Raw genomic sequence first — 17,409 nt, 5'->3', positions numbered from 1 at the left:
AGCATATACCAACCCACTTTAGTGTATGATTCAGTCTTTAGAAAGTATATTTGGGTTTGCCTTGTTTAGGAACAGGTGTAAATGAAGAACATTTCTAATCCTTACAGCCCATTTATTTTAGATTGGGTTGTCTCCTCTCCATGCAGATTCAGCTAATTTTAAATAAAAAAGAATAACCACTTGTAATTGGGGATGTTTGGTCCTCACCCATCTTGGGAGTGTCCCTAATTAAATTCCACTTTAGATTTTTTAAGTCTTCTGTGACATACAAAGCTAGTGTCGAATGGGTTTTGTTCAGTTGGGGTAAATTGATGTCATATGAAGTTGAAGTTTTAATGCTCCTTTCTTCTCATTTTAGAACAACCAGTTGCCAAAGCTCCAACTCCATCTACTTGCTTGCCCTCAATATCATCGGGTGAGAGTTTGTTTAGTAGCATTACAGCTGCTACTACTACTACACCATCTCTTGCTCCAGCTTCTACACCATTACTTGGTGAGTAAAGTACTTGTGTATTGTATCTGGTATCTGTGTAAAATGAATATTTTATCATAGGTAGACATAGTATTTTGAGTTTTGCGTATTTTTTAGGTTGCTAGTTATTTTAATTTTTCTTTTCCTTGCATGTAATAAGGGATTTTGACAAAGGAAAAATCTATTTCTGAGGGAGGCCCTGTGTCACCCGGTGAAATTCCTTTCTTGCACGAATTTCTAGGTATAAATATTGCTAAATATACCAGAGAAAAAGTTATCAGGAATGCTGGGGTTACTACCCCAGATCAAGCGTCTTCTTATACCAAGAAGGCGTCGGTATGGATAAGGGTGAGTGAATAAATCACAGCCAAAGAATCGCGACTCGAAAGACATCCCAATGGCAAAATCCCTCGGAAGAGTGGGGAGCCGTTCCAGCTCCCTCACTCACCACGCATGTGGCGACCCCAGCGCCATCTGAACTCATTCCAGTCTAGCACCACCCCAGGCTTGGCATGCCAAAGCAGGGGAAACCAGATACTGGGAGGGTCACCGGGTGACACAGGGCCTCCTCAGAAATAGATTTTTCCTTTGTCAAAATCCCTTTTCTGAGTTCATCCCTGTGTCACCCGGTGAAATAGTAAAGGAGAATCCTGCCAAGATACAAAATAAACAAAAGGTGATCATGAACAAAAAACATGCTATGAACAAATTAGATTTAATATGGGATCTCAGCAAAGCAAAGAGAAACAAATTACAGGTAAGTACGGGTGGAACAAAAACACCCAACAATACAATGTTATTGATAGGTAAATATAAACTATACATAAGAGAAAAACATAATATACCTTATACAATATCAAAAATGTGAGGTACACGAAGCGTAAAATAAAATAACACAAGTACCTCTAGGCTTAAATCTAAATACACAGCATAACAGAACACAATCACCAAGACAAACAATAATAATGGCAATACTAGTATCAGTTATGAGGAGCAAGGCAGTGAGGCATGATTGAACCAGGAGAACAGGCAGAGAAATAAATGAGGCAGGCGGGGGGAAAGGATAAGGGTTAAGGATAATTAAGGTGGGGGATGACACTCCCCACAGCCACTGTAGAGAATTTCAGAGCTTCGAGTGATTTTAGATAGTGGCGTTTAAACACTAGAGGTGATTTCCATCCCGTATACTTGGTAAGTTCATCAAAATCCAAATTATGAAAATAATTAGTAGAGGTAGCTACCGCACGGATATCATGAACCTTAGGGACTGAATCCGGGTTGGCCTGTTTAATGAAATACAGAATTTGCTGTTTTATAGCATTCAAAGAAAGAGTTCCACCTTTTTCCCTGATGAAAAGAGGACCCGACATACACTGAGGAGTTCTTTGTTAGTAAGCCTTTAAGGTAAAGACTGGGCATAAGGACCGGCCCTGTGGAAGAGGCACCACCTTCCAGGGGGACCACCTGTCCTGAGGGTCTTCATTTTTCACTAGAAACCTATGATCAGGGGAAAGGAGAACTTCTCCGGACGGGAGAAAATCAATGTGATCATCACCTCTAGAGAGAGCAGATAGCTCTGAGATTCTGGCACCTGAAGCTAAGCTAATCAGAAACAAGGTCTTCCTTAGCAGATCCAGATAAGAGCATTGTGAGTTATCAATATCAGAGGCTAACTTTAGAACATCGTTTAGGAACCAGGTAACAGAATGTGGGCGTGTTACCGGTCTCAAACGGGAGCATGCTCTAGGGATGGAGGAAAAGTATGAATCTGTAAGGTCAATCTTAAAGCCATACACAAATACCTTCTTCAAGGCTGATTTAGCTGTAGTAATAGTGGCCGGAGCTAGGCCTTTTTCAAACGATCTAAAGAAGGTAACCGCTAGGTTAGTAGTCATAGTCTGAGCTTCAGATGCCTTCAAAAAGGATGCTAATTTTTTGACTGCTGAATCATATTGCCTGAGAATAGAATCTCTCTTATCGGATTCTAGAAACAGAGTTTTAACGGGGTCAATGTTTGCTCCCTTTTTAGCAGCAAATTTTATAAAGTCCACAAAACCAGGGCATTCTGAATTTTTAAGGAAGCTGACACAGTCTTGGTTTGTACTACTTGGGTCAGTCTGGGTTTGGGTATCTGATGACACCGCAATTTGAGCTCCAAAAGCAGAGGGAACCAGTTGCTCTTCGACCAATGGGGGGCTACCAGGGCTAGTTGGCCCTTGAATGACCTGAGTTTGTGCAGTACTTTCAACAACATGTTTATTGGGGGAAACAAGTAGATCCTCTCCCAATTGTTCCAATCTATCGTCATTGCGTCCGTGGCGTAGGCATGGGGGTCCAGATTGGGAGCCACATAACAGGGAAGCTTGTGATTGCTCTCTGTGGTGAACAGATCCACTTGGAGTCCCGGAACCCGGCGGCATATCCAATTGAACGATTCCCCGTCCAGAGACCACTCCGTCTCCAACGGAGTAGTTCTGGACAGAGAATCCGCCACCACGTTCCGCACCCCCACTAGGTGGGTGGCTGACAGATGCCAGCCGTGCTTGTTCACCAGGGAGAAGATAGCTAACATCACCTGATTTACACAACCCGATTTGGAGCCGCCCCTGTTTATGCAATGAACCACCACGGCGCTGTCTAACACCAGCCTGATGTGAATCTGGCCGGCGGGGCAAAGTTTCTTCAGAGTTAGAAACACTGCCATAGCTTCCAAGGTGTTTATATGGAACTGTCGAAACATTGTAGACCATGTCCCTTGTACTTTTTGTTTTGGTGAGTACCCTCCCCAGCCGCTTAATGAAGCGTCTGTGTGGATTACCAGAGCTGGGGGAGGAAATTGAAGGGGGACAGACTTCGAAAGGCCTTTGACTACGGACCATGGTCGAAGCCTTGTCTTCAAGATTTGCGGGATTGAAGAGACTCTGTCTCTGAGCCTGACATTGGCTCGTCTCCGCCACACTCTGTTTATGTCTTTTAGTCTTGCTTTCAAGAGCAGGTCTGTTACTGAAGCAAACTGAAGAGAGCCGAGAATCCTCTCTTGAGACCGGCGGGATGCCGCTTTGCCCTTCAGAAATTTTCTGGTAGCGGCGGCTATCTCCCTCCGCTTGGCCGGCGGAAGGGATAGTCTGTACGAGGTTAGGTCCCACTGGAGACCCAGCCACTGAAACCGAGACTCCGGAGTCAGGCAGGACTTCTCCCTGTTCAATTGAAAGCCTAAGGACTCCAGGAACCCGATCACTGTGGCTGTACCCTTCTGGCACTCCTGTACGGATGGGGCCCAGATTAACCAATCGTCCAGGTATGCTACTAGGGAGATCCCCCGGGACCGTAGCTGCTGAACAACTGTTTCCGCCAGCTTCGTGAATATCCTGGGGGCTATATTGAGCCCGAAAGGCATGACCCTGAAGGAGTAGGCCTGTTTCCCTAGTCTGAAACCCAGGAAGGGAGAGAAGTTCCGCACAACCGGGACGTGGTAATAAGCGTCTGAAAGATCGATAGAGGTGGTGACGGCTCCACGCGGCAGTAGAGTCCGTACTTGAGCAACTGTAAGCATGCGAAATTTGTCACATTGTATGTAGAGATTTAGACGCGACAGATCTAGAATCACTCTTTGCTGGCCGGAATCTTTCTTGGGGACAGTGAACAGCCTGCCTTGAAATTTGAGGTGCCTCACTTTCTTTATTGCTCTCTTGTTGAGAAGCTCCGTCACAAAGTCCTGTAGGGCTTTGGAGGAGGGTTGATAAAACCTGGTCAGGGAGGAGGGTCCCTGATCCAGCTTCAACCCAGGCCTTGGACACAATGCTGTGTGCCCAAGGACTGAAGGACCACTGGACTCTGAACCAGTATAGGCGTCCACCTACCTGACTGGTCTCAATGGGAGGAAGCAGGTTTGTTTCCTCTACCACGGCCACTTCTCCCCGGGAGACGGATCCAGCTCTACCTCTGTAGGGGCTCGACCTCACCCTCTTGCGTTCCTATTAAGGCCGTGAAAGACCCCACGGCCTTCACAGGTAGGGTTGTACGCCGGCGAGGAGACGTACGTAGGCGCAGCAAGGGATTGGGCTGGTTGAACCAGCACATACTGTTGGGGTTGAGCCTTGGAGGTGGACGGTTGGTTCACTGTTGAGACCGGAACTGCCTGAACTACTGTCTGGTGTTGTGGTCTCCTATGCCTCCTGTAACGTTTCCCAGGCTTATTCTGGGAACCGCTAGACTCCGGGGTCTTCCGCTTAAAGGCAGAGATACCCCACCGGGAGCGCAGACTCTGATTAGCCCTGGTTGCGTCGCCCAGGACACTGGAGACTTCATCTTATGGGAAAAGATTTTCTCCCCAGAAAGAACTCTTCATGAGTCTGTTAGGCTCATGACGAATGGTGGCATCAGCGAAGATGAACTTATGGCAGTTCATCTTTGCCGCCATGAAGTCGCACAGGTCCGACTGGAACCCTGCTAACAGGGATTTAGTCAGAACCTGAAACAAAGGCTCCTCTGCAAAGGAGACGGCGGTCGCTTCTGACAGGCACAGCGAGTTCAAATACTGGCTCAGCCGACACCGTGCCTCGAACTCAGCCTTCAGGAGAGCTTCCGGAAGCCTAGGAAGCTGCTCACTAAACTGGTTTGACGCGCAATCTGCGTCCAATTTACCAACAGTAAATGTGGACGGAGCGTCTTCCCAGAACTCGTCACCCCCTGGGAAGATCAGAGACGTAGGGTCTGATTCCCTAAGCTGAGGCAAGGGTTTGCCATCCAAGTAAGCCTGAGCGGTTGCGATAGCAACCTTGTTCAGGCAGGGAGTGGGCAGGTTATCCCCGAGGGAAGACATAGTGTAGTTGCCCTTGAAGGGGGTCAACTTCGTGTTCTCCGCCCGCCACTCGGAAAAGGTGCGCAAGAGAGCAGATTGCGCCTGATCCCTAGGGAAGATCACCGTCTCCTTAGGGACCTTGTCTGAGCGTACCCAGGCTTCCTCCGTCAGCCTAACGAAGCCTGGGTAGGGGGACAAGAGATCAGCCGGGAAGAACTCCAGCTCCTCCAGGCTTCTGGTACCTAGTCCTTCGATGGTCAAGGTATCTTCGTGGCGAATAGCACGAAGAGCGAAACGCCACGGGTTCCCTACATCAAAAGGAGGGAGGGTAGCAGTGTCAGGGATCTGGTATTGTGGTCCGGCCCCACCGGAGCGTGCCATATCGGCAAGAAGATTCTCCTGACTCTGTAGCCTCTCCGTCAACTTAGAAAGCTTGGCCTCAACCTCCGTAGAGAACCTCTCTAGCAACATCCACGCAAACGCCTCAGGGTCAAAGGCAGGCTGGCGAGGAGGGCTGGGCCTGGCCACCCTCTTACTCGCTCCTTTGCCTGAGGTACCTGGTTTGCTCCCGGAGGCCACAGGTTCACCAACCTTTGGCTTTGACGGGGGGAAAGGGGATGCCTTGCGGGAAGACGAGGACTTGAAGCCCTTCGCCTTCCACGACGTCTTCAACTTGGGGACAGTAGATGGAGCGCTGTCCCTCAAGATAGAAGATTTAGCAAAGCCCTGAAACGAAGAAACAGAGGATGAAGGGGAATCAAAAAGGGCGCCCGCCCCCACTGCCTCACTTACCTCTCTACCTACCTGGTCCTGCTCGGTGTTCATGGGCTCCAGGTCCAAATCCAGAGCGGCGACATCCTCCGAAACCTCCGCGTAAAGGGGGTCCTCTAGAAGTGGCTGGGTCACGACCCGGATCTGCTCGATGATGGGTGCGGCCACATCAGCTGGTACGGCCGCAGCGATCCGGGCGCCGGGGTAGAGCAAATCCCTCAGCTTCCCATCGAGGACGTAGGGCTTCCCCGACGGGACGTTCCTCCTGAACCCAGGCGCGGAGAGACTCTAGGGCCTCCTTCTTGGAGGACTCGTTGGCCTGAAAGGGAGCAGGGAATCAAGAAAGGGCTAATATACTGTAAACTATATAAGCGCTAGAACACAAAATATGGCAACATAGCAAACTGTAACTATCATGAAGAACGAAAGTAAGCAGCTTACCGACTCGTCCTGGATGCACCCACAAAGCGCGAAGCAAACCTCACAGCCCTCCGGATGCCAGACGATTAGGTCATCAAGCCGGACCGCACAGCCAGTGTGGGTCCGACACACCACATGCCCGTAGGGTTGGTGGAGGGTGGCGGTACAACCGGGCTCCTCACAACGAACAGTCTGTAAGTGTGAACAGTATATGAACCTACCACTCTAAGAAACTTAAACTAAGCAGGCACAGGTATTTTCAAACTGTACTACCGGAGTACTCCGGCGGAATGAAAAACCCCGTCAGAGACGGGCCTACCAGAAAAAGTAACTTAAATTTAAGGTAAGCAAGAAGCCCCTCGACTGCCGGAATACTCCGGCGGAACGAGAGAGCCGAATCAGCGGGACCCTTACCACAATGGGTGCCGGGAATAAAACGGCGGAACCCAAGGGTAAGATCACCGGACTCTAATAACAATAACAGGAAAACAAATATATATCCGACGGCGGGATGAGCCGCCGGAAACAAAATAAATGCATATATATACAGAGAATGGTAACATAATCGGTTAACAATGACATAAAAATCCGCACTCCCGAGTCCGCACCACCCCCTCCGGGATCCCAAGCCTCTACCGCTAGAGAACAATAGAAGGGTGAGGCTACAAAACACCACAGATCCACAAGGGCAGGTGTAAGCGCCAGTCAACCCAACTAGAGCATCCCGAACGCCGGAGCGAACGCGGGACAAGGCTGAGAAAAAAGTAACCCTGAGAAAGTTCGAAAACCTGCTCGATCCTAGGAGAGCTGGTTAACGAGACACTGAGCTCAGAAAAATGCCATCTGGGACCAGCCCTGGGAGGGAGCGAATCCCTCCACCAGGAAAGATCCAACAACTCAGGGTGGTCGTCAGACACCGACGTCACCCGCGTGAGAAGATAACAAAGAGCTGGACCCAGGGTAGACCAGGGTAGGAGGGGGGGGTTGGTGGGATAAGGAAGGGAGTAGGCCAGAGCAGAGGAAAACAGGAGACTGGGGAAGATACCTTCACCCGCTCAACTGTAAACCCAACCACGCTAGGTAATTAATACCAGCTGGAGAGATCATGGCCTACCCCGAAGGAAAGGGAAGGGAATAGCGACCTAAGGCCTCCATACTCTCACCCCACACATAGACGTAGCCTATGACATAAAAAGGGGGAGAAGGAAAGGGAGGGATGAGGAAACAACAGGGAGAGAAATTCCCGTGTCAAAGACCAGCCAGAGCTGAAAGAAAGGGAATGCTAAAAAGCACGGAGGAGACGCACCCACAGAAAAAACCTCTACCCCTCCGTAAAGAAGGGGGAGGACTATGGGGTCTCACTCCACAACCCAAACAACGGTCAGAGGATGGAACAACAACAGAAACAAACTCCCTCTACCTGCTGATCCCCTCCTCTCGCCTAACCTAACCCAGGTGAAAGGGAGAGCAGGAGGCCAAGGGCGCAAAATAAAAGCCTAACATACACTAGGCAGGATAAATAAGATAACCAGAATAATAATAAATCACCATCATATATGCATAAACAATAAAATAAACTTGTGCTTGTGCTAGGCGCGTAGCCTAACCGAGAGAAGCGACAGGAAGTTAACAGTAAAACTGTACCTGACGCCCCCACGGTAACAATTAATAATTGTAAACAGTTGAAAACATGATGTCAAGCACCAGCAAAATAACAATTATAATAATTATAAAGCTATAACTGTCCAAGGGGAAACATCCTGGGGAGTTACCTAAGCGGGAAGATGACGGGAACCCAAATGCAGGAACCCCAATGATACGGTTCAAAAAAATTATCGTTAGAGAAACGCCGAAAAAACCCAGCTTAGGAAATGCCACCAGGATGAATCCTAGGGGAAATAAAGATAAGCAATGAAACCGACAAGGAAAAGCTCAAACAGAACAAGCTGGACGGGCGTACCTCGCGGACAACAAGGCTGGCTGGGGGACGCTGTAGCGTCATAACAGAACCAAGCATAATTAATAAATACAGGCTGAAACAGCCAAACTTATCATAAAAACCCCACAATAAGATGGTACTTAACTTTGATACAGTAAAGCTGCTCGACGACATGCTGGAAAATGCGAAATATTAGCCAAAAGGTACAAGCCACCAAGAAAAACAGTGAAAATGATCACGTGCTAGAAATGGAATGAGTTCAGATGGCGCTGGGGTCGCCGCTTGGCGGGCGGGTGAGTGAGGGAGCTGGAATGGCTCCCCGCTCTTCCGAGGGATTTTGCCATTGGGATGTCTTTCGAGTGTGATTCTGTGGCTGTGATTTATTCACTCACCCTTATCCATACCGACGCCTTCTTGGTATAAGAAGACGCTCGATCTGGGGGTAGTAACCCCAGCATTCCTGATAACGTTTTTCTCTGGTATATTTAGCAATATTTATACCTAGAAATTCGTGCAAGAAAGGAATTTCACTGGGTGACACAGGGACGAACTCAGAAATACTGTCTTTCTGTGTCTGTTGGTTTCAGTCATGGTTATTATTGGTTTTGTAAAATGGGAAGGGTTTCAGATATTTGATTCAGAATTTTCTGAAAACTTTCAGAAAACCAGAATAAAAATATCGTGTGATACAGTCCATTCTCAACTTATGGCGGGGGATCCGTTCTAGCGCCACGCCGTAAGTTGATTACTGCCGTAAGTCAATTTTTCACCATTATCAGTGCTTTAACGGTGCTTATGGCGCCGTAACTTGAGTTTTGGCACTGTAACTTGATGTTGCATGAAGTTACAACGCAGTTAACTTGGTGCCTATTCTTGCTGTTAGTGCCCAACGGTGCTTATGGCACCGGAACTTGATGCAACATCAAGTTATGGTGCTGTAAAATACCATTAACGGCGCTGAAAAAGCGCCGTAAGATCGAATCACTGTAAGTCGGTGGCATCGTTAGTCAAGGACGCACTTAATTTCTTTCTCATTTTCATCTCAGATACAGGTTTTTCTTATGAGTTAACACTTTTGTAAGGTGCTGCTGCCTGACCTGTTGTGAGACCCATTATTTCTCATTTATATTATTATTATTATTATTATTATTATTATTATTATTATTATTATTATTATTATTATTATTATAATTCAGAAGATGAATCCTATTCATAAGGAACAAGCCCACAGGGGGCCATTGACTTGAAATTCAAGCTTCCAAAGAATATGGTGCTCATTAGGAAGTAAGAGAAGCTAAAGGGAAATGCAGAAAGAAGAGATCTCACTTATTAAAAAGAAAGAAGTAAATGAATTAATAAATTAAAAAATGTATTAAAATGCAAGGAGAATAGTATTAGGGTAGTAATAATCTTTGCTTGAACTTTTGAAGTTCCAATTGCACGACATCCTCAGGGAGACTGTTCCACAGTTCAATGGTGTGAGGAATGCCGGACCTCTGGAACTGAGAAGTTTGACAGTGAGGCACATTTACTGCATGTTGGTGCTGCTGTTCAGCGAATCTGGTTGCTCGCTGCAGGAAAAGGGGATCAGGGATCAATTGTGAATGTCAAGGATCTCTGTTAAAATACAACTTATGAAAAATTGATAAACAAAAGACCATCCGTCAATAGTCCAAGTCATAGCTTCTAATACTGTATTAGGAAACAGAAACCTACCGCCACAAACCACTCTATCTGAAAGAGATAAATCTCTGGCAGAAGTAGACATCCACACTGAAGAATACTATTTTAGTAAAGGAAGCACAAATGACCTAAAACAGTGCATTGATTTTATCGGTGTTATAAATCTATGAGGCCTTACGAACAATACCTAAGTTTCGTGTGGCATTTACTGAAACTTTCATTAGGTGTTTCTCAAAATCATGGTTGGGCCTCATCTGTAGGCTTTAAATTTTCTATACAAAAGACTCAAGCAGTAATGTTTTATAAAAATAAAAAGTGGAAAAAAGGTGAAGGTATAGGTTTAAAAATCAGAAATCATTCTATACCAATTGGCCAGACAGCAGATTTTTGGGATTAGTATTTGATACTCACTTGAACTGAAAAGCCCATATAACGTACATGAAAGCAAAATGTAAAAGCGCATTAAACCTGATTAAAAAACTATCGAACACTATTGGAGAGCCGATAGACATACCCTTACTATACGGTATAAAGCAATAGTGCTGTCTGTCATTGATTATGGAAGCGAAATATATGGCTCGGCATCAGACGCAATGCTAAAAGCGTTAGACCCAGTTCATAACGAAGGCCTTAGAATATGTTCAGGAGTTTTTAGATCATCACCAAATTCATCTTTACAAGTTGATTGTGTGAACTACCTCTCTCTCTCTCCATAGAGAGCTAGTAAAAATGAAGAGAGCGCTGAGAATTCAAACAAATGATTCTCCAACCAAACAATTATTTGGATTAAGAGATATGTTTATAAACAATCATCCACCCCCTTTCCCCATTAGAGCTAGAAGGTTGTTTGAGTAGCTAAATATAAATATACAATTACCTTTAATAGTAAAATTATCTCCTCCTTGGACAGTGAATAAAATGAGAATTTGTACACACTTAAAGTATATATCAAAAAGTTATTCATATACCTCAGAACACCATAGATAACATACTGTAGAACATATAATCCGAAAAGGTCCACATTATGCAATATACACCGACAGATCTAAGTCATAATACGGAGTGGGATATGCTGCAGTATCCCAAGACAAAATGTATCGGTTCTCTCTACCAGATAGTGCCTCAGTATTTACAGCTGAGTTATGTGCAATAGCATGAGCTGTGAAAATAATTAAAGAAATGTAAACATCCCTATTAGTGATTATATAAGATATATAAAAACAATCATTGTAAGTAAATGGGAAAATATGTGGCATGAAGAACCTGAAAATAATAAATTAAAACAAATAAAATCCACTGTTGGAAAATAGAGTTCATCATATCAGAGAGAGAGACACACCAGTAATTCTGATGTGTCTTCGCATAGGCCATACTCATTTGACACATGGACACTTGAAGAACAATCCATGTGGCCCTCCTCCCAAATGCCCAGATTGCAAAGTGTTGATAACAGTTAAGTAAGTATTGTATGAATGTCCAAAATATAACCTGTGGTGATTATCAAATTTTGGAAATGGATTAATGGAAGAAATTTTGTAAGAATCTTCAACATTTTCAGTAATACCCATTTTAATGTTCATGATGAGCTGTGATTTAATTGATAAAATATAAAAAGTAAATACAGGCAGTCCCCGGTTATCAGCGGCGTTCTGTTACCGACAGCATGATGATAATAAAAAATTGACGACAACCCAAAATCGGTGATAATAGCGCCGATCCTTGGTTATCAGCGCCGATAACCGGGGATTAGCACCGATAACGGAACATTGGCGCCGGTAACCAGGAATCGGTGTCGAAAATGCGGTTATCGTCGTCACTGGACAAATGCCGTAAAACCAGATCACCGCCGATAACCGGGGACTGCCTGTACTGGATTAGAAATACAAAAACCCTTAGATGTCTAATGAATTTTAAAACAACTAAATTTTAAAAGTGTATTTAATTTATTCTGAATTTTAATATACCTTTTGAGTCTCCCGCCAGTACAGCCCTCTCCCAGGCCATCGTCTTCAGCCAGAAAGGATGCATGGCCGTGCTTGGCTTAACATGTCTGTACACCATGGTACATCTGTGTCTTGCTTCAAAGGAATATCATATTGCTCCTCCTTTTGGGAGTGAGTTCTTCATAGCTGTGTGTTGTAGATGCAAGAACTACTACTTCGTCCCCCCAGGGTTTCTTCATCATTGGTTTTGTGGTAGAAGTTTCGGGAACAGTGCCGTGTTCAACGCCTGTTGGCGTGACTCAGGCTTACATGTACGTGCAGTGACACATCTGTGTCTGTTTGGAAGGATTATATGTATGTGCAACGAATTGTCTGTGTCAGCAACGATGTCGCTGTAGTTTCCAAAAACCCATCGAACTACATTCTCCAAGGAGAAATAAACGTACATGCAGCGTGACACAGACTTACAAGTACGTGCAACGGATCACGTCCGTGTTGGCTTCAAAGAAATTGTACGTACATGTGGCATGACACATCTGTGCCTGCTTCGAAGGGATAATACGTACGTACAACGTGACACGTCTGTGTCTGCTTGGAAGGAATATACATACGTGCGACTTGACTTAAAACAACTCTCCTTCGTTGTTTTTGTGGATATCATATTTTCTGTCCTTGCTTTCCTTGTCTGAGGACGTAGGCTTGGAGCCTCTCCTATTCAGATGGTCACTCTCTAAGGAAGGGAATGCGGCCACATGATTTACATGTCCATAGACCAGGGACAGGCAAAAGTAAGATATGTCATACATTGCTGAACGTCTTGGTCTAGTCATTGTATAATATGGCATGTCCGTGACATATCGATGAAGCTGCAGTATGTCGATCGTCTCTTAACGAAAGGTTCTTTCTCCAAGAGTCAAAAAGAGTGGCTTAGCATGTTGCTTCTTCTTCCTGGTATGTTTCCACATCGGTAACATTAGCGATGTAGTTTCGACTACAATGGGATTGTTCTTCATGGAACAGAGTCGCACTTCTCGAACGGTCTTCTCTTCCTTTCACAATCATGTTATGGCGGGGGTGTGGAAGTTGTCTCAGGATTGTGTGTTGGGGAACAGACCATCAACCACGCTCACGTGAAAGTTTGGAAAGAGAACAGGATGGCCTACGGCCATACCATGTTGAAGCACTGATTCCCCGTCCAGTCACCGCCTAGTTCAGTTATGTCGAGCAAAGAGCATTGATAGCATTTCTGTGAACATCCAGAAAGGTGACAACTCACATTCGAATGCATCAACAGCAAGTCTGTGTAATGCCTTTCGCTCATGCATGTGTTTTAGCTTGATCATCTGGTAACGGCCAATGTAAGTTACCATAGTAATGGCCAACGGGCATTACCATACCATCTACATACGAGTGAACGGAATCATTCTTCCAACTTTTGCGTCCTTCATAACGTAAGTTGACAGGGTCTTAATCATCGGTAGCTATCAGCTTCCGTTTTCAGTAAACATCCACATCACCAAGTGAACAGCCAACAGATTTGAACAAATGGATCGTTCTTTCAGACATTTCCAACATACGTTACGACCTTCATCAGTCATTTTCATCATAGTATCCGTCCATTTCAGTAGTGCCTACAACTGAACGAATTAATTCGTTTTATCATACCCCTACAGCCATCATTGTGTGAATTGACAGTGTTTCACTTGTGTTCAGCCAGAGACTTGACATTTTTTGGTAGGAAGAAGTCTGTTTCATTGTTCATATTTGAACCTTGACTCTTGATTTTTCCTACGCTAATATTAACCTTCGACTCCGAGCCAAGGTGTTTCAGTTCATCAGCACGGATTTCTTCGGATTCCTGTTAGTTTTCCACTATAGGTTGGTTTCGTTAACAGTGAAGTTCTGTAGAACTATATTGTCCTACACTTCCAAAACAGGAGTCAATCAATACTGATCGTGCAAGGTTTATTCTTTATGCAATCGGAATTATTTTCTAGCTCCATAGATCTACGGATCAGGCCTACTCCTCAGTATAACAGCCTCAGTGTCCTCCTCTGCAATACTCTTCTTAGCACAAGGATGAAGCCTGATGCTTGAAGGTGGAAAGAGGGGGTCCTGGTCTTCGACAATGTCTCCCCATTCCTTCCCATCCTCTCTCAGAGAGGTGAGAGGACTTAGCCTAATGGTGAGACAACAACTATCTCATGGGGTGTTGTACACACACTTCCCCTCCAGAAATACTTTGTGCCTCAAAGCATCAACCGAAGGGCATTCACCTACACTTCAAGAAGTTAGGTTGGGCACTTAGCCTAACTACAGTAGTTCCAGCCTAACCTTACCAGACCTGCTCTTCAGTATCCTGGAACTTCTTGTCTCATGGCATCAACCAGAAGGTAGTCACCTGCTCTTCAAGGGGGCTGGTTGGGTTGGGTACTTAACCTAACTAAGCCTAGCCTAACCAAACCTGCACTTCAGTATCCTGGGACTTCTTGTCTCATGGCATCAACCAGAAGATACAGTGGACCCCCCCCCATTTTTACGTGTTTCACGTTTTCACATTTCTTTTTGTTGCAGATTTTTGTAGAACACATTATTTACTTGTCCACGGGGACTTTCCCTAATTCGCGAATTTTTTCTTAGAGCAGTATCCACTAGTTGTTGTAGTTTCATTTTATTTTCATGACTAAATACATTTTTATGGTAACAAATGATTTACTAATTTTCAGATGTTAATATTAATGTAAACACAGCAAAATATCTATAAAATGTTTAATACAAATTACAGTAAAGAAATCTGTAATGCAAATTGTAACTTTGTTAAGCTCATTGTGGCACCCCCCCTGGAATGACAGATGGGCCCCAGAATGAGCTTAACAAGTTTATGATCTCTCTCTCTCTCTCTCTCTCTCTCTCTCTCTGGCCACCCCTGAATGTTAGGTGGGCCCCGAATGAGCTTAACAAGTTTAGATCTCTCTCTCTCTCTTTTAACCCTTAAACGCCTACTGGACGTACCATACGTCGACTAAAATTGTCTGTTATCAAGTGGACGTACCATACGTCGACTAAAAATGGTTTTTTTAAATATTCGCGGAAAAATAATTATAGGCCTAGTTTGCGAAAGGTTTTAAATCACGCGCCTTGAGGGATGCTGGGAGTTCACGGATCAAGCTGTTGTTTTGTTTATAAGCGTCACCCAGACGCGCATGCGCGAATTTCCTCCTTCCCGTACCAGAAAGCATCAGCGGCACATCGTCGGAGAGCGATTTTTTGACGCATCCGTGTTTTGCAGAACTTTGGCGAGTGTTTGCGTATTTGTGAGGCAACAGGACGTTTGCAGAGATGTCCCAATGTCGTCAGGACCGTGAAAGGCGCATACTGCCTGTCGGTAGTGAGCGTGTGAGACGAGTTTTAGACTGGGATGCTGGAGAGGGACCAAGCACTCAAGATGACCCAGCTTCTCAACGCCGTGTTGTGTGGCCATGTGTGACCGAAGGGGACCAAGGACCACATCCGGTGCCTTTTACGACCCCTAGGAAGCATTGGGGTGTCCTGAGGGGCATCTGTAAATTTTTTAAAAAAGCTTTTTCCTTCGCTGAAAATCCTGGCATTTCTTGAGTTACCTTGTCGTAATTTTTTCGCCGTTTTATATTATTCGTTACATAAAGTGTTGTACATCAAAATGTGCGCAATTTCATGTAGAATACAACAAAAAAATAAATCATTCTTTTAGCTTTTAACAGTTTTGAAATATTTTCATTTAAATCACGAAAACTGACAAAATTTTAACATTTGGTCAATTTTGACTCGACCGAAATGCTCGAAAAACGCAATCGTAAGCCAAAATTCTTAGATTCTAGTAACAATCAATCATTTACCTTTATTCTGCAACAAACGGAAAGTCTCCAGCACAATATTTTGATTTATGGTGAATTTTTGAAAAAAACTTTTTCCTTCGCTCCGCAAAAAATCCTAGCATTTCTTGAGTCACATTGTCGTAATTTTTTTCGCCGTTTTATATTATTCGTTACATAAAGTGTTATACATCAAAATGTGCGCAATTTCATGTAGAATACAACAAAAATAAATCATGCTTTTAGCTTTTACCATTTTTGAAATATTGTCATATAAATAACGATAAATAGAAAAAAATCAACCTTCGGTCAAATTTAACTCGATCGAAATGCTCGAAAAACGCAATCGTAAGCCAAAATTCTTACATTCTAGTAACAATCAATCCTTTACCTTCATTTTGCAACAAACGGAAAGTCTATGGCACAATATTTCGATTTATGGTGAATTTTTGAAAAAAACTTTTTCCTTCCATCCGCGCGCGCGCGAACTCCGCTAAAAATCCTAGCATGTCTTGAGTCACCTTGTCGTAATTTTTTCGCCGTTTTATATTATTCGTTACATAAAGTGTTATACATCAAAATGTGTGCAATTTCATGTAGAATACAACAAAAAATAAATCATGCTTTTAGCTTTTACCATTTTTGAAATATTTTCATATAAATAACGATAAATAGAAAAAATCAACCTTCGGTCAACTTTAACTCGATCGAAATGGTAAAAATGCAATTGTAAGCTAAAAACATACAGTCTAGTAATATTCAATCAATTTCCTTCATTTTGAAACAATTGGAAAGTCTCTAGCACAATATTTCGATTTATGGTGAATTTTTAAAAAAACTTTTTTACGTCCGCTCGTTATTTAATTCATGCATCATTTTGTGATAATATTTTCTCTGTGTTGCTTTAATCGTTTTACAATCTGTTATATACCAAAATCATCACAATTTAGTGTACAATACAAAAAAAAAATTAACTCATTAGCTTTAACCGTTTTGCTTACAGCAGCGATTTGTATACAATTATATACGAAGTTTTTTTTTTTTCGCTGTCATATATTCCAATATTTATATATGATAATGATATTTTTTTCATTTCTGATGGTTGCATACTAAACTTCAGGCAATGAGAAAAAAAGGAGCCAAAAATGAACTCTTAATCTTGAAAACTAAGTGTGCTGTGATTTTTTGAAAAAAACTTTTTTTCCGCTTCGGCGCTAGCTCCCGAACGCCGCCGGCATACGCGAGACGTTTTTGTAAATAGGGCTTCGGCATTTAAGGGTTAAGGGTAATGTAAGATATACAGTATTTGAAATCATATTACTGTACTGAAAAGTGTTTTTGGATGATAAAACAGACTATACAGTATCAGAAATATTCATTAAATATTTTCATTTTATTTTCCTGTCTGCTTTTATTAAAATGCAAAAACTTGCATAGTAAATATGCATGGAAAATATAAAAAAATGAATGACAAAGTAACATCACATTCATCTATAAAACTAAACTTTACAAAACAAATAAACATACAT

The 17,409-nt window shown here is 43.6% G+C and overlaps 1 protein-coding gene across 7 annotated transcripts in view; it reads left to right on the top strand.

Annotated features, from left to right (window-relative positions):
• Positions 1-17,409, top strand: part of Nup62 (Nucleoporin 62kD) — a 339,835-nt gene that overhangs the window by 181,610 nt on the left and 140,816 nt on the right. For all 7 annotated transcript variants that reach the window (XM_067100505.1, XM_067100502.1, XM_067100504.1 and 4 more), the window contains exon 5: positions 359-493. In XM_067100505.1, coding sequence (XP_066956606.1) covers positions 359-493 — 135 coding nt within the window. The remainder of the gene's footprint in view (positions 1-358; positions 494-17,409) is intronic.

Source organism: Macrobrachium rosenbergii, chromosome 56, assembly GCF_040412425.1.
Source record: "Macrobrachium rosenbergii isolate ZJJX-2024 chromosome 56, ASM4041242v1, whole genome shotgun sequence".
In the NCBI taxonomy this organism is placed as follows: domain Eukaryota; kingdom Metazoa; phylum Arthropoda; class Malacostraca; order Decapoda; family Palaemonidae; genus Macrobrachium; species Macrobrachium rosenbergii.
Note: the sequence above shows the minus strand (reverse complement) of the source record. Positions and strands in the feature narration are given on the sequence as shown.